We start from the raw sequence: 16,770 nt of genomic DNA, 5'->3' as shown, positions 1-16,770 counted from the left end.
CCTCCTTGTTGAGGTCTTCAAAGAGTAGTTGTCACTTTACCGCCATTGGCATAGCCAGGTGTGTTCCCCGCACAGTAGATGGGATGGAGGCAGAACTGTGTGGAGACTCTGGGCTAGAGGACAGGCCCCGTGAAGGCTTTTGTCTCTAGGATTAGCAGTCTGTGGGGGAGGTCAGGGGGAGGAGCTCAAGCTTTTACTAGCGGTGTTTCCTGTATAGATGTTGCTGAAGGATTTTCATCCAATTCAACCTATGTGGTGCGTGAACAACAAAGAGAGGTCTTGGCCCTGGTGGTAGTTTCTGATGGTGTGTCTCTACTTGTGTCCTACCAGGGCAGAAACAGGATTCAGTGCAGTGTCCAAAATAACCCAAAGGCCGGGGTGGCACTTGTGCTTACCAGAACCCCTTCCTTTTGCACACATCCCAGCATTTGCCTGTGATGATCTTGGTCCTGCTTCAGCCTCTGGGGAGGTTGGTGAGCTCCACAGAATAGTTCTCAGCCTGTTTTCTCTCTAGTTTTGCTCAAGAAATGAAATTGGCAGTGTTTTTTGAGGCAGCCATGTGACTCACCAGATAACAGCTTTCTCTTCTGTGGCTGCCTCAATGAGCGGAAGGTCCCTTACTAATGGGGTTGATTGTAACTCATTAGGTGCTATCAAAAGCAAGAGAAGCTTAATTAGTGGAAAAGAGGGATTGGGGTTGAGCTACAGACCAAAGGCAGTAGGCTCAAGTCTATTTGCAGCTGAACTATAGCGAACAGTCAAAGTCTTGGCATCACTTCTTACCTTTAAAGGTTAAGAAAAAACTCTTTTTATTACTGTGTGTATGCTTGCTCTAGAAGGTCAAACGAGAACATCGGATTTCTTTTTTTTTTTTTTTTTTTTTTAACATCGGATTTCTTAGAGCTGGAGTTATAAGAGTTTTGAGCCACCCTGTGTTCCTTCTGGAACCTACACTTTGGTCCTTTGCAGGAGCAGAAAGCACTCTTAAGCACTGAGCCATTTTCTAGCCCTGCAACCTTATGTTTTGAGAAAAGCCTCTTGCCAGAACTCAGGGCTTACCAAATATGTTACGCTGCTCAGCCAGCAAGTTCCACAGACCGTCTTGTCCACCTCTCTGGCTCTAGAATTACAAGAATATGCCACCAGGTCTGGTTTTTTATGTCCGTGCTGGAAACCCACCCCATGCTTTGATGCGTATACATAAAGTACTATATTGGTTAAGAAATCTCTTCAGTGCCGTCATTTTTTACCTTTATTCATTTGTTTATTTTTATTTTATGTGTTTGAGTGGTTTTGCCCTTTTGTATGTATGTGTACCAGGTGTGTTCCTGGTGCCCATGGAGGCCAAAAGAGGGCATAAGCTTCCCTGCAGTTGGAGTTACAGATGTTGTGAGCACAAGAGTGCTGGATTGAACCTGAGTCCTCTGGAAGAGCAGCCAAGTGCTTTTAACCGAGGAGCTATTTTTCCAGTTCCCATTTCTTACCTTTTAAAAACAGTTTGAATGCATTTTAAATTACATGAGTGATAAATTTATTGTTTTTACAGGAAAAAAAGTAAAAAAAAAAAAGGGGGGGGAGTGGGAAATAAAGTTCCAAGATTAGGACAGTAGTTCAGCCGTGACATGCTTACATAGCCTGCCTGAAGCCCAGGGTTAAGTCCCCACTGTGGAGGTCTGACCATGCGTGTGGCAGGCTGCATATGGCTTTAAGCACTGCACTGAGGAGCAAGAGCAGGAATTCAGTGCCACCCTTTCCTATGAAACAAGTTCAAGGCTTTCCTAGATTACAAGTAACACCATCTCAAAACAAACAAATAGTAGTCTCTACTGGGATTTGAGAATGTGCTCAGTGTACAGCATTTACCTAGTGATCTTTGCTTTTATATTGGGGAAGTGTGCACAGCACATGGGTGTTTGTGTGTGGGGAGGCCACAGTTGATGTCCGCTGTCTTCTTCAGTCACCCTTCACCTTATTTTTTGAGACAGCATTTCTTCCTGAACCTGGCACTTGCCAATTTAGTTAGATTAGCTAGCCAGCACGCTCTAGGGATCCTGTCTGCTTCCCCAGTACTATGATTGGGGTATGTTACTACACATGGCTTTGTAGCCTAGTTACTGGGGACTGAACTCAGGTTCTCATGCTTGTGCTTTACTAACTGAGCTATCTCCTAGCCTTCCTTTCCCCCTTTTTGGAGACAGTGCCTCTCCTCCTTAGGCTGGCCTGTACTACTGTATAGCCTATGCTAGCCTCTAACTCTTGAAGATCCTCCTGTCTTAGTCTCCCAAGTGCTGGAATTACAGGTGTATATGTATGTAGACCACATGTCTTAAGACTCTGAGTTTGAGATCTAGCACTGTGAAGGGGGAGGAGGTAGGGAAGAAATGTAGAAAAACAACAACAACAAAAAGATAGTTCTCTGTGAGCTTGAAACCATCCTGGTCTAATTGAAAAACAAACAAACAAAACAAAATGGAATGAGAGAGATGGCTCAGCAGTTAACAGCACTGGCTATTTTTGAAAAAAGGCTGGGGTTCAATTCCCAGCACCCACATGGAGGCTCACTACTCTGGGGGATCTGATGTCCTTCTCTGGCTTATGCAGATACTAGTATACACAAGGTGCATAGATATACATGTAGGCAAAATAACCTTATACATAAAATAATAATTTAAAAAGTGAAACAGGGTTTCATGTAGCCAAGACTGGCCTCACACTTGCTGCGGAGCTGAAGATGACCTTGAGCTTGATTGTTTTTAATATGCATCCTGAATATTGAGATTTCAGGCATATGCCGCCATGCCTAGTTTTATGTCACACTGAGGACTGCACACAGGTTTCATGCATGCTAAACAAGCACTCTACCAACCGCTACATTCTCAGCCTCTTGAGATGAATGCTTGTAGTGACTCCACCACGTTCCTTGGGTAGAAGACACTGATTTATTTGACCAGGTGACCCTTTGCTATTGGGATTTGAAGTTGCTTCTGGTTATTTTGCTACTTGAAATGGAAGAGGCTTTTGTATTCTCCCACATAGCTCATATGTGTATAGCAGTGCTTTTAGGGTAGATTTTTAAGTGGTAGCATTTACAGAATCAGAAGCCATGTGAATGTTCTGTTTTTGGAAGATATTAGCAAGTTGCTCTTCAGATTGTGCCTGCCAGCAGAGGTTCAGATAACCCCTAAGCTGGTAGACTGTTAGGCAGCCTCCATACCTGCTGGCCTTTGTAGGTCTGAGCCCTGACCACAGAGAGCTCCTTGGGTTAAATGTGTCTGAAGGCTGTCGACCTTGAGTTTTGCCGCTGCTGTTGCTGCTGCCACTGCAACCACCAGATCAGTAAAAGGCTGTGTCAGAAAGGCGCATTGGCTTACTAGGTTGTCACTGTAAACATAATCATTTATTGTCCTAAGCTGGGTTTGGCAGCACAAAACTGTATTCTGATATTTTGGAGTCTGAGGTATGAGGATTCAGCCTAGTCTATGTAGAAAGACTAAAATAAAATAAAATGAAAATAAAACAAAGTATTAACCTCGAGTAGTTGACTAAAGAAAAGGGACCCTCACCAGGAAGAGGATACTGCCCCTGTCCTTGGACCTGTGGATCCAATGGGTGTAGTTATGGGACATTTAGAATTTTCTTATTAGTTTGGTACCACCTTAGGTCTCTCATGAAGTTCTCCTGCCTTGTTATCTATTTATTATCATTTTATTACTGTATGCATGCATATGTATGACATGTGTGATACATGTACCATGACAAGTATGTGGAGGTCAAAGATGTGCATGGTTGGTTGAAGAATCTAGTAGGAACAAGATGCCTTTTCTGTTGAGAAGCCAGAGGGACTAAGTAGTAACTGGGTCCTTCAGACTTGGAAAGCAAGAAGGGAAGGGAAGCAGAGTGTGGTGGCTGGTACTTGTAATCTCAGCACTTAGGAGGCTGAGGCTGGACGGTCCTCAATTTCAAACCAGCCCAAGCTTCATGGCGGAAGTCAACCTAGTCTGTACATACCAAGACCTTGGCCCGGGGAGGGAAAAAGTGATGGAGGGGAGGGGTGTGAGAATCGGGAGGGAAAGGTGGAGGGTACCACAGTTAGTTCTCCACCTTCTCCCCTCTGTGCAGACCTGACCTCTTCATGTCCTCCACACCCAAGCCCAGCCCTGCTCTGTGTTGGCATCTCTACTAAGGTCTCGGGCATTCAGGGACGTGCACACTTACTACAGCCTATGCTTTTGAATGGCTTTCTAGCCAGGAAACTATATTCATCTGGCCTCCTTCTTCCCTCCCTTCAGATAAGAGCCGTTCAGTGTGACAAAAGGCTGAAGATTCCAAATAGGGAACCCAGACCATCATTGGCAGAATCAGCTTTATTTATATAGAATGCATAGAACACTTTGGGTTTCCCTTGAGTTTTGTTGAAGTCTTGCTCTGTTCATTTTGAAAAATTACAGAATGGATATATGTTGATTATTAGTCACCCCAGCAAGTGATCTAGTGACTACGGCTCTGTTCCCTTTCTTGAGGCCATTAAGTGTTTTTTATCATGTGGTATATACATCGTTTGGTAATTACCATTGCCTCAGAGTCAGTAACAGGAAATGACAATAGCAAACCATCTAATGAGGCTTGTGTGCGTGCGTGCTTGAGTGTGAGAGAGAAGATTGTAATTTCTGGGTGATTGTTTGAGGACTCGTAGGACAGTTCCTCACTGGTGACTTTCAGCAGGTGACTTAACTTCTCAGATTCCAGGGTGATAATCCCCACATCATACAGTGTTGTGTGGATTTGATATAACCTGTGTTGCCTTCAGTCACCTCCTGGCATGTGAAATGTGAAGAGTGTGTTCTTCAGGTACACACAGCAAACTCCTAGGGTAGTATTCAGGCCATACGATCTCTTTTTTCTTTTCTATTTTTAAAGTTTTTGGCTAGGGTCTCCTGTACCCAGCCTTAACTCTGCTGTATAGCTGAAGCTGGCCTTAAACTCCTCATCTTCCTGCCTCTACCTCCCAAATGCTGGGATTATATTTATAACAAATTGATCAATGATTTATGTACACCCCCATACACAGGCATACAAAGAGCTTGCATGAATTTGGCTTTTCTAAAAGAAAAAGCTAAAGTGTCCTAATCACTCGAAATAAATTTAAGAACAGAGAACTCATGGGAATTGGACTTTAAAATTATAATTAATAGTGGCTCATGCTTAAGGAGGGTTTACAGCAAGCTGGCCCCATGTAATCTCTTTCATCTTGTTTGACCTTCTGAGTCTTTCTCCTTTCTGTACTCATGGAGAGTTTGTGTGTTTGTGTATATGTATGTGTGTGTGTTCATTATGATGAAAGTATCATCTAGTTTCTGTTAACACCTTTGGGAAGTTTCCTTTGCTTGTATATGAGAGGAGCCTCCTGTTGTTTAAGACCTGCAGGAGAGAGTTCATTGTGCTTCATACACAGAACTACTGCGCTCTATAGCCCTGTAGGTGAGGGAGACATAGCCGTCCTTCTGTGTTGAGAGCAGTGTTGAGTAGAGAGAAGGGAAAATAAACAAGCAGGGCAAAGCCGTGTGACAGGGTGGTCAGCGTGGGGCTGGGAGCATGGAGCCAGGCGGGAGTGCTTCTCAGGGAAGTGCTTTCTAAGTGCAGTTCTGGGGAACACTCCAGACTCCAGGGGGCTTCTAGGAGGAAGAGGGAGGAAGGAAGAGAGTAATGCGTTGTGTTGCTAGAGGCTGTGTAGCACTGGCTGTGCTTTCTGACAGAATGAGAATATATCAGGGTTGCAGTGGTCAGTGCTACTTGGCCCCTGGGGACCTCATTCTGCTGAGGTTCAGGCTGAGACATTAGTTTTCAACCAAGGATGTGACTGGGTCCAGACTCTGCAAACTGTATACTGCCAAGAGCAAAAAAGGTTTCAGCCTGGAACCCTGGTGTGGAGAGGAGGAGGCTGCTGTAGTCTTTTGAGAGCCTATACTCTGGCTTTTTCACTTGGAAGGTGGCTGTAAAGATTCAGTATGGTGTTGGACAAGAATGTTTCTGAGACTGGCCTACCTGGTAACATTGACTTGAAGCTCGGGGATTTCTCTGGCGTTTTCTTTGCTTTTGAGACAGCCTCTCTTTCTTACAGCCCAGGCTGGCCTTAAACATAAGTGGCTGAGAATGACCTTCCTTTCTGATCCTCCTACCTCCACCTCAGGTGAGGGCCTGTGACACCACACGCCCTTTCCCTGTTGTTTTGCATCATTAGCGTTGGAAGGTGAAGCTCTGTTTACTGTCTGTCCTTTGCAGTGTCTGTTGAGTATGTGAGTTGGTAGGCCAGAGTTCAGCTCCACAGTCAGCTGTCACCCTCCTCTGGCTTCTGCTTGCCTAGACTCTAGGCAGGTGGCCAAGGAAGCAGCTGTTTGCCAACTATGGCAGCCAGTTGAAGTCCCCAAGAGTGTCAGTGTCTCCAACAGAAGCAGCCTAGGGAATCAAGACATACTGAAATGATCATGTCTGTGTTTCCAGGAGGCTGCAATCCAGATGCTGACTGGTCAAGGTGGATAAACCAGTTGGCTCTGAAGTCTCAAGCTTATTTTCCTTTTCCAAAAAGAACCCGATAGAGTAACAGAGCTGTAAACAGGGGAGAACCACCCCACAGAGTGTTCGTTAGGGCATGGAGTATCAGCCAGCCTTGGCCAGTGCTAAGCAAGCCTAAGAGGTGTAAGATGACGGAGAGAACTCAGATTGTTGGGCATAGACAGGGAGGACTGATGACGTAGCCTGACTTTTCACTCATACTTTGTGACCCTGGGTTATAAATGGGCCACAGCCACAGGAGGACTTGACCAGGGACAGATACTTAGAAAATGTTTATTTCTGGCTTTCTTCCGTCACATCTCTGCTGAAGCATGTTCTGAGTCTCATTTCAATTTTGATTAGATCCACTGTGGCCCTGGCTATCTCATAGAGTCTCCACCACAGACCAGAGAACAGGCCTGGGGCCTTTCTGATTGCCAGGGAGATAAATGAAATCTCATCAAGCCTAAAGGGTAATGCCAAAAGGCTAAGAACCAACATATGCACCCAGAGTGTGAGCCCTGTGCCAGGACTAAGGCTTCAGAGCTAGAGCAGATGCCACCCACTGTGCTCATACAACTGAGCATGGGGATATTATGGGGGCTCCTGAGCCAATAACTCTGTGGGCAGAGGGGAGCTGCAGGGGCTCCTGTCAGTGGATGCAGGCATGCATAGCCCAGAAGATACCACAGGAACCAGGTGTGGTACTGAGGCTTATGCTTGTATCTGAGCATCCCAGTGGCTCAAACAGGTAGATTATAGTGAGTTCAAGCCAGCCTTGTCTACATAGTGAGTTCCAGACAGCCTGGGCCACAGAGTGAAACTCTGTCTCAAAAGCAATAAAACAAACAATAAAAAGAGGTCCTTCTGCCGGGCAGTGGTGGCACGCGCTTTTAATCCCAGCACTTGAGAGGCAGAGGCTGGTGGATTTCTGAGTTCTCGGCCAGGCTGGTCTACAGAGTGAGTTCCAGGACAGCCAGGACTGCACAGAGAAACCCTGTCTCGAAAAAACAAAAACCAAAAAAGGTCCTTTGAGGGCCAAGAAGTTAGATCAGGAAGACCCTCCATCCTGCATCCCTGCCAATTGGTTCCTGTGTTGGTGCCAGATGTGATGGTGCACTCCTTTGATCCATGGATCTCTGAGTTCAAGGGAAACTACCTAGCAAGTTCTAAGCCAAAGCTACATGGTGAGAAAAAAAAAAGGGGGGGGGCTGTGTTATGGTTATGTCAAAAAAAGGGGGGGGGCTGTGTTATGGTTAAAATGAGCTCTATAGAAAGTCTGGGAGTACCGAAATAGAACATAAGGAAGGCTGGGTGATCAGCCACAACAAGCAGGGCAGCCTCCAAAACCAGGCCCCGGGCCTCTGAAAGCAGAGGGACAGACATGTTCTTGGGCCCCTCAAATCCTAGGTTTGGATTAGGGAAGAACACTATGGTGGATAATAAGCTATAGCTTCTATTGTTTTCATTTTATACACAAGGAAAATGAAATTTAAGGAACAGGAAATCAATTACTAACTTACACATGCTTCTGCTATTCCCTCCCCAAGTCACTCCAGTTGAGAATAGGCAAGAGGCTGTGAGCACAGTAAATCCTAAGACCTTTGGGGAGAAGGCCTTCCTCTTGCGGTATTTGTTTGTTTGTTTGTTTGTTTGTTTGTTTGAGACAGGGGTTCTCTGTGTAGCTCTGGCTGTCCTGGAACTTGCCCTGTAGATCAGGCTGGCCTCGAACTCATAGAGATTCACTTGCCTCCACCTCTTGAGTGCCAAGATCAAAGGTGTGTGCCACTACTGCCTGGCTCTCTTTACAGTCTTAGTGGAAAGTCCCAGGCCCAGGTTTTCCTCTGAAGAGCCAAGCTCCAGGCTAGCACTCTATCCTCTCCCTGTGGCCACAGGACCCACCTAGAACTGTGACACTCAAGACTGTATGTCCAGATGAACAAGGCCCTTTTCTACACTCTGTCTCTTATACAAATCCTGAAACACTGAACACCATGTGCCTACTACAGAGACCCTAGCAGTAACACTGCAGTACTTCCTGGGTTACAAAAGCTATCCCTTAAGCCATCTTTTATTTATTTTACTGTTATTCTGGGGTTTTACCTTACTATTTTTGATTTTTTGTTTGTTTGTTTGTTTGTTTGTTTGGTCTTGTGTAGACCAGGTTCCTCCCAGTGTTCAGCAGCATGCCCTGCTCTTTTTTTTTTTTTTTTTTTAAACATTTTTGTGTTTGCAGAGGTGGGGCATGCACATGCCACAGATGCATGCAGGTGGAGGACAGCTTCTAGGAATCAGTTCTCTCCTACGCCATGTGGGCTCTGGGAATAAACTCAGGCCTGGCAGCAGGTGCCTTAGCCCTCTGAGCCATCTCACAACTCATCCTGGATTATTTTTCTTTTAATTATTTCTAATTGAAATGTAGACATCATCACATTTCCTGCTAAATGTCAGCTTTTACACCATTGAGTAAGTTAAATATTTACTTATACTTCATTTACACAGAATTATTACAGTTGTAAATGCAGGTCTTTTACATGTATTTGTCAAAGCCACATTTTACCATTTCTTTGTAGACTGAGCTGGCCTAGAATTTAGAAGGATCCTTTCTCTTATGCTTCCTTTTTGGGGGCAGGGGAGATTTTGTGGCCTTTTTTTTTTTTTTTTTTTTTTTTGGTTTTTCGAGACAGGGTTTCTCTGTGTAGTCCTGGCTGCACTGGAACTCACTTTGTAGACCAGGCTGGCCTCGAACTCAGAAATCCACCTGCCTCTGCCTCCCAAGTGCTGGGATTAAAGGCGTGTGCCACCACTGCCCAGCCTCTGATGCTTCCTTAATGGTGGAATTATAGGTATTCTTCACCATGTCTTACCCACCACTGTGTTTTTGAGTTTTTTTGTGTTCTCACATACAATAGTTCACGTGACCAGGTTGGCCTCAATGCACTATGTAACCAAGGATGACCATGATTCACCTGTCTCCACCTCCTTGCTGGCTACACAGTAAGTTTCAGGCCACCTGGGACTAGATATTGAGACAGTCTCAAAGAAACAACCAACCAGACCAAGAATATTCTTTTAAACACTCTTATAGAGTGCTTGCTTAGCATGCGGAAAGCCACGGATTTGATCTCCAATGCCGTATAAAAACATTTGTGGCACATACTTGTAACCCCAGCATTTGGGAAGTAGAAGCAGGGTCAGAAGTTTAAGGAGATTCTCTGATATAAAGTTGAAGGCCAGCATTGGTTTCAGAGATTTCATTTCAAAACAAACAAGCCGGGTATAGTGGCTCACACCTTTCATCCCAGCACTTGGAGTGCGGAGGCTGGAGGGCACAGATAACCTTTGCATTTTAGAATTGTCTTGGCAACACAGGTTGCAGAGTGTACAGAGAGGTGCTGTGTAGTCCAGTCTTGTTTTCCTTCGTGGTTAACATCTTAAATTTCACAGAACTTTAGTTATTCTAAGAAACCAACCGGGGTGATGGTACCACTAAATGAATGGGAGACTTCACTGGGACATAACTTTCCCAGTCATGGCTTCTTCCAGGTCTAACCTAGGGTTCCATGTTATACTTGGTCGTGTCTCCCAGCATCCTCTGCTCTGAATCTTGTCTGTATTTCTCCTCACTTTGACGGGCTTATGGAACACCAGGCAGGTCCTCACTCAGTGAGGTTAGTCTGATGTTTGTCCAGAGATTGACACTTGTGCTTTTTGTTCATTTGTTTGTCAAGAATCCCCAGGATTCTGGAGAAATGGCTCAGCAATTAAGAACATTTGCTGCTATTGCAAGTGTTCCCACCCTGTAACTACCACTTCAGACATTTCCCAGGGCTTTCCTCCTGCTTTCAAACCCTCTCCTGTGCCAGGCAGCCCGCAGGGAGCTTTTCAAATCACAAATCTGATCATGTTACTACTTGACCTGAGTTCTCCCAAGTCTCTCATGCTTCAGGCTCTTATGAGCTCCATGGCCCTGCACCTGGTCCTGCCGTCTGTTGCGTCATTTCCCTGTACTGCCCGTCTCACCACAGGATCTTTGGTGTTTCCTCTGCCTGGAACATTTTCATCTAGTCAGTCCCTGTCTCCCCTTCATCTGTAGTAGGCTCACCTGCCCCAGGTTAGGGACCTCCTTCCCTCTTGGCACATACCTAGCCTTGAAAGATCTTACCAGTCATCTGGCAGCTGTATGTATTCTAACTTCTGTTCCCTTTCCCTGGTTTACACCCGTGTTCTTACAGTGGTGCATGCACCTTGTCTCTGCCCACAGGCACTCCCCACCCAGCCTTCCCTAGAGAAAGTGTCAATTCAGGAACTCAGGGCACAGAATTGCCTTGTTTCCTCCCATAGCCTGCAGCCCAGGAATTCTACCTTGAAAGCACAATCTGGTGGTAGTGCGTACATTTAATCCCAGCACTTGGAAGACAGAAGCAGGTAGATCTCAGTCTCAGGGACCTGACTGCCTCTGTCTCCTGAGCACTGGGATTGAAGGCATGTGCCCCCACTATCAAGCTATTGCCAACATCATTAACCTGTAAAAAAGTTATTTCCAGATGTGACTGGTATCATTTTGTTTCCTTTGACCTAGCCAGCTCACCACTGTGATGAGTTGTGAACTCTGATTTTACACGTATTCCTCACCTACCCTGACATGGTCTGGGTGAGAAAACCTCAGAGCTCATGGTCAGTGTGTACTGCCTCAAGCAGGCTGACCAACAGCTGTCTGGTCACTTGCTGATATGCTATGGGGCCCTGGGTCTTTTTATGGATAGACTCTTGACACATCACACTCTTAAGGGTACATATCCAAGTCTAGCCCTCCAAGTATGCCTTTGGTTCAATTAATCGAATGCCTCTAGTTCAATTTCCCCATTTGTAAAATAGGCATTAGTCCTCCAATGAGAGAATGGCAGGAGTGTGTCCAGAGACTATCTGGTTTTGGCCCCTCCAAGGTCTTCTTAGCTTCTCTCCTATCTTCAGAAAAGTATATAACTGCCCAGGACAGGACTCGGAAGACCTGGATCCTTGGTTTAGGCCAACCTTTGATCAGACTCCCTCTCGCTAAGTACCTGCCATGTTTCAGGCCTTAGTCTCCTCATGTGAACTAAGAGGTGGTTGGTGCTAGTACTCTTGGAGCCTCTAGGCTTTTGAGAAATGTGTCATCTCCAATACTGTGCCTGCCCTCCTTTGGTGAAGCAGGACACTCCCCTGACAGCTCCAGTTACTCCAGGGCTCAGGTATGTTGGGCTGAATAGGGTTGTAGTCTTGGGGTCAAGTGTGCAAATGAGACAAATCCTATTCCTCTCTGGGACTTTATTTAGGGTGACAGTGGAGTAAGACTTGGCTCCTTTTGAGTTTGTGGTCAGACTGAGTTGAGGCAGGTAAACGCCACAGTGGCAGAAGCACTCAGCATCCAGCCTTAGCAGAAGCAGCATTCCCACCAAGTGCCACACAGCTGAATGTGAAGTTGCAGCTGGAATGAGTTTGTGCTGCAGAGAGGTTAAGGGGTCCTTAACCTTAGGTCCCTGGGCAGGCTTATAGATTGGGAGATGCCAGGCAGGCACTAACCTGCCTGTTTAAACTGGCAAGGGGTAGTATTCAGTTAGGTGCCCTGTGGCTTTTCACTCTCTTTCCTTGCCAGATCCTGCTCATCTCGGACTACTTCTATGCCTTCCTGCGACGGGAGTATTACCTCACACATGGTCTCTACTTGACTGCCAAGGACGGCACTGAGGCCATGCTTGTGCTCAAGTAGCCCTGGCTGGCAGAGCTGCATGGACAAGAGGGGGAAGGGCCAGAAGCTGGGCCAGGTCCCTCATCCAGAGCTGCCAGCAGGCGAGTCCTCAGGCAGAAGACGCTCAAGTCCAGGGTTACAAATCTCTGGCACCAAAGGGGACTCATAGCTGGCAACAAGGCCCATGGGGAGAAGCTAGGAGCACCCCACTTGGACCCCCCACTTTGTGACTGTGCCCAGAAAGGAAGCAGCCGGTGAGCAGGGCTTTATAGGTTGTGACTACTTAATAAATGTGTGGGTCTTTTTTTCCATTGTTGTTCTGATGGTATGTATTCCTGGAGTGGAGTGAGCTTGGCCTCTAATACTGCGTGGTATCCTCTCCTAAGGAGGGGGCTTCTGGGAACTCAAGGTCCACAGAACACATGTCTGTGTCCCTGATTTGAGTATGTGGACCCAGTCACCTAGCAGCCCTCCCTACTCCCAAACAAGCAGCTGGACGCAAAGGGCCAGGCAGGCCTGAGCAATCTTTATTCTGCAGAGGAAATGACCACAGAGCCATACACCATGTCAAGACAAGGGAAGCCAACCTTTCAGGGGTGGGGCAGGTCCTGGCAGGAGGCAAAGCCTCAGGTGGATGAGGGGCAAAATGGGCAGACAGGCAAGGGCCTAAAGAAACTACAAACCCCACAGAGCAGGGCTGCTGCTCCCCACCCACTCCCAACCCAGCCAGCACCCGAAAGCGCAACCCCAATATGACTGGTCCAGGACCTACCCAGGACATGGTAAGCTGGCTGGTGGCCCCTACCTGGGGGAAGGGGGTGCCACATCTCTGCCTAATCCACTGGGGACTGAAATAGCTTAGTTTAGGAGCCAGGACCTCCCTGGGGGAGAACTTGACCAGAACTCCCAGCCACCCCCAACCCCTACTCTTGACTCAGAAGCCGAAGGTTTCTTGGGAGGCATAGACCATGTAGAGGAATCCATCTTCATCCTTCTCTTGTTCATAGATGTCAGCGATGGGTGTGGATACGCTCACCATGCTGTGCTGGTTCACCAGCAGGAAGAAGGCCTGCGTGGGGTTGAGTTGCAGGCGGCGCCTGTGGAGGCAGGCGGGCATGCCAGATGAGGAGGCCGGCTGCTGGAGGCCTAGGTGACCCTCCCAAAATTATTCTGAATCCTTACTTTCCGTCCATCGCACCAAGCGACTCACCTCTTTACTGAAGCTCATTCCAACCCCGACCTTGACCTTTTCCAGCCTCCTAGAACAGGGGCCTGGTGTCCCAAACATGTCCCCTTACCCCACTCCATCCCTGCTAGTGGAACCTGGCCCTACCCCACTCAAGGCCTCTAGGAGGCTGCCCACGCACCGGATGATCTTGACCAACTCGCTCATGTTAACATGATCTGGGACCAGAAACTTGGTCTTATCCAGGACAGGCAGCTGCTTCTCACCCTTGTAACGCTCGATGATCACCTGGGAGTGGAGTGGGCGGGGGACTCGTAAGCCAGGGGCGGGACCTGGCAGGGCAGGGCGTGGCCGGGGGCTAAAGACTCACCGGGATCTTGCTGGGGTGCTGGTCGCGAATCTGCTGCACCTCCTTACAGCGGTCGGCTGCGGACAGAGCTCAGTGTGAGGCCCAGCGGTGCTGAGGCCTCCAGCGACTCCGCCTCGCCGATCCCCGAGGGGCGGCTCCGGGCCCGCCCCGCCCCAGCGCCCGCCCTCGGGGCCGTCGGGCCCCACAGCCCTCCACCAGGGTACGCGGTGGGGAGGCGGGCGACCCTGCCAGGCCTTGCGGCCTCTCCACCCGGGGTCCGGCCGGCCGGTGCCTGACGTCATGGGGCTGACGTCACCTGCGGCAATCGGGGTCGACTGGCACCCCCATCCCTCGGTACCCGATGTCAGTTCGCCCCCTAGGCCCTACCGAAGCTGCGCCGCTGCTTGAAAGGCCGGTCGGAGGGCATCGCGCGGGCCCGGCGGGGCGCGCAGCCGGGGCTCGGGGCGCGCGGCTCAGGGATGCGGCTGCGGTTCGGCGCGCCGGGGGCTCCGGGGCTCGAGCTCAAGGGCTGCGGGGCTCGCGCTGAGCCCGGCTGTGGCGGCTGCGGGAGGTAACTCGCCTGGGTGACGTCAGGTCACAACATTCCTTAAAGGGGAGGCCGGCGCGCCGCTCCCATTGGGCCGACGGAAAACCCGCCTGCCTGAACTTGTGACGCCACGGCGCAGACAGCCCGGATTCCCGGCGCAGGTCGCAAGGGGGCGGAGCTCCAGGGCGCGTCACAGTCTTGTGACGTCACGATCGGCAGGCTTATCTCCTTGGCTTCTCAGACTCTGGAGCCGATCAATTGTCGCCTCCATCAATTCTCTCTACCCTGTGGAGTAATTCAAGCCTCCTTCACCGAGTTTAGCAATAGAGAACGAAGGTGGTAACGAAGGTGGGACGGGGAGAGGATGGAACACCCAGAGTTTTAAAAGTTTTTACGTGTTTGTAAGTGTATGCCCACAGAGGCAGAACATAACGTCGGGTTTCCTTAGGCTAGAGTTAACTAGCAGTGCTGGGAATCAAGCTGAGGTCCTCTGTAATAGTAGCTAAACTTGCTGAGAAATAATTGCCTGCCGAGCCATCGCTCCAGATCCCCACCTAGGCTTTTGAAGAATTCTGGAACAGCCATAGAAAGCATAGATTTCCAGTGTGATGTTGAGCGATTTAGATAAAGTAGGGAAGAATCACTGAATGGGAGGCTATATCAGGAGCGGTTAACCATGAGATGGAGACCATTCAGAATTGACAACACACGAAGTCAGAATTTACAGGCAGAGCCCATTGGTAGGATAGGAAGAAGTATGGTTTGGGAATGTTACTCAGGGTCAGGGTAGGATACTTGCCTAGCAGATGTGAGGCTTACATTCAATATCCCAGGTTTTGCAGGGTGCTGGGGGTGGTGTTTCGGGGATAGAGGGAGAGCACATAGTGGACACTGAGAGGCAGTCCCTTGAAGAACTTTAAAAATGGATTAAAAGCCAGGATTAATGCCAGATGTAGCTGGCTCTCATTTGTAGTCCTAGCTCTATAGGAATTTGAGGCAGGAGGATGGGCTAGAGTTGAAGTAAGTAAGGAAGAAAAAGGATAAAACAAAAGAATTTACAAAGGACCATTACTTGAAAAAAAGTGAGTTTGTACTGAAGAGACAACATGCAACTCAAAGGGAAGAAATTCGATGGAAACTGGTAACCAAATGAACAGATGCATGTGTAAGTAATTCTAAACAACTATAAGTGGACATAAATAGTAGTGATTGTGGGGTACAAACACACGTTAAGGTCACAAGAATTCAGCTAAGATTGCCTTAAAGGGACTGGGTGATGGTGCACTCCTTAATCCCAGCACTCAGGCAGAGACAGGATTATCTCTTGAGTTCAAGGACAGCCTGGTCTAGATAGTGAGACCTTGTGATTTGGGTTTTGTTTTGCTTTTTAAATGTCCTGGGGTGCTGGATTTGTTTGGAAAGATAGTGATTTTTGTCTGCTTGGTCAGGTAGGGTGCTTGCCGGAAAGCATGAGGACATGGGTTCAATTTTCGGAGTATGTTAGATCCTAGAGGCTCCCCTACAAAGGGATTCACACAGGCCTTATATCCCACTTAGTACCTTCTCCAAACAGCTAAACTAGTATGCCGCAACCCCAAAGTAGGGTGGGACAGTAGGGTTAGTTTCCTAAATTATGACCTTAAATCCTATCTAATACCTTCACTGATCTTAGATACCTTCCCCTTGGAGAAAGTCTGTTGGTGCAAGGATTAACCTTTGTTTCCAGAGTTTCTGCTGGATCTCTGCAGGGTTCCAGCTTCCCTTTCAGCAAGTGACAGGATTACTAAATCTATCTTAGACATCTCTCTACTGAACTTGGGAAGATTTTTTTTAATATTTTAAATATTAAAATATTTTCTGTCTGTGGTTGTAGAACAGCTTCCACACAGAATATATATAAAATTAAAAAAAAAAAAAAAAAAAAAAAAGACACCATAGGAGGGATCATTAAGAGAATAGAAATGTAAAATCTGGTTTTAAATACTGAGGGGGGGTTAGTGTAGGGCTCTGAAACTTCTGAAACCAGAAGCAGGTTATGTAGGGAAGTAAATAGGTGGTAAATAGCATGGAAGCAGAGCTGGAGGAATCTTATACTCACCTATAAAAACACCGTGTGCTGGGGTGCAGCCCCGTGGGTACAGTGCATGCCTCCTGTGCAGGACACCCTAGGTTTGATCCCAGCCTCACATAGATTGGACATGGTGGCACATGCCTGTCATCCCAAATTTTAGGACTGGCCAAGAAAAGAAGGAAGGCCATAGTGTTTACAAGAGGACTGCAGAGGAACAGTGTACCACATATGTGTTAAATGTCAAAAGTCAGACCTATTTCTTTGTGTGGTAAGAAGTTAATAAAAACATAAAATTTGGGCCAGTGAGATGACTCGGTGAAGGTGCTTTCTGCCCAACCTG

General features: G+C 47.6%; 2 protein-coding genes across 2 annotated transcripts in view; one reads left to right on the top strand and one right to left on the bottom strand.

Moving 5' to 3' along the window:
• Pigu (phosphatidylinositol glycan anchor biosynthesis class U) overlaps positions 1–12,586 on the top strand; it is a 78,083-nt gene extending 65,497 nt beyond the window's left edge. The window contains exon 12 of the mRNA XM_034496439.2: positions 12,185–12,586. Coding sequence (XP_034352330.1) covers positions 12,185–12,298 — 114 coding nt within the window. The 3' untranslated portion in view covers positions 12,299–12,586. The remainder of the gene's footprint in view (positions 1–12,184) is intronic.
• Positions 12,587–12,782: 196 nt separating this feature from the next.
• Positions 12,783–14,462, bottom strand: Map1lc3a (microtubule associated protein 1 light chain 3 alpha). The gene is made up of 4 exons (XM_034495696.2): positions 14,200–14,462; positions 13,834–13,889; positions 13,645–13,751; positions 12,783–13,374 (listed from the first exon to the last, which is right to left on the bottom strand). The coding sequence occupies exons 1-4, from the start codon at positions 14,237–14,239 to the stop codon at positions 13,212–13,214; spliced, it is 366 nt and encodes a 121-aa protein (XP_034351587.1). The 5' UTR covers positions 14,240–14,462; the 3' UTR covers positions 12,783–13,211.
• Positions 14,463–16,770: the final 2,308 nt, after the last annotated feature.

This window comes from Arvicanthis niloticus, chromosome 2 (assembly GCF_011762505.2).
Source record: "Arvicanthis niloticus isolate mArvNil1 chromosome 2, mArvNil1.pat.X, whole genome shotgun sequence".
Classification (NCBI taxonomy): domain Eukaryota; kingdom Metazoa; phylum Chordata; class Mammalia; order Rodentia; family Muridae; genus Arvicanthis; species Arvicanthis niloticus.
This window is presented reverse-complemented; position numbering and strand designations above follow the sequence as displayed.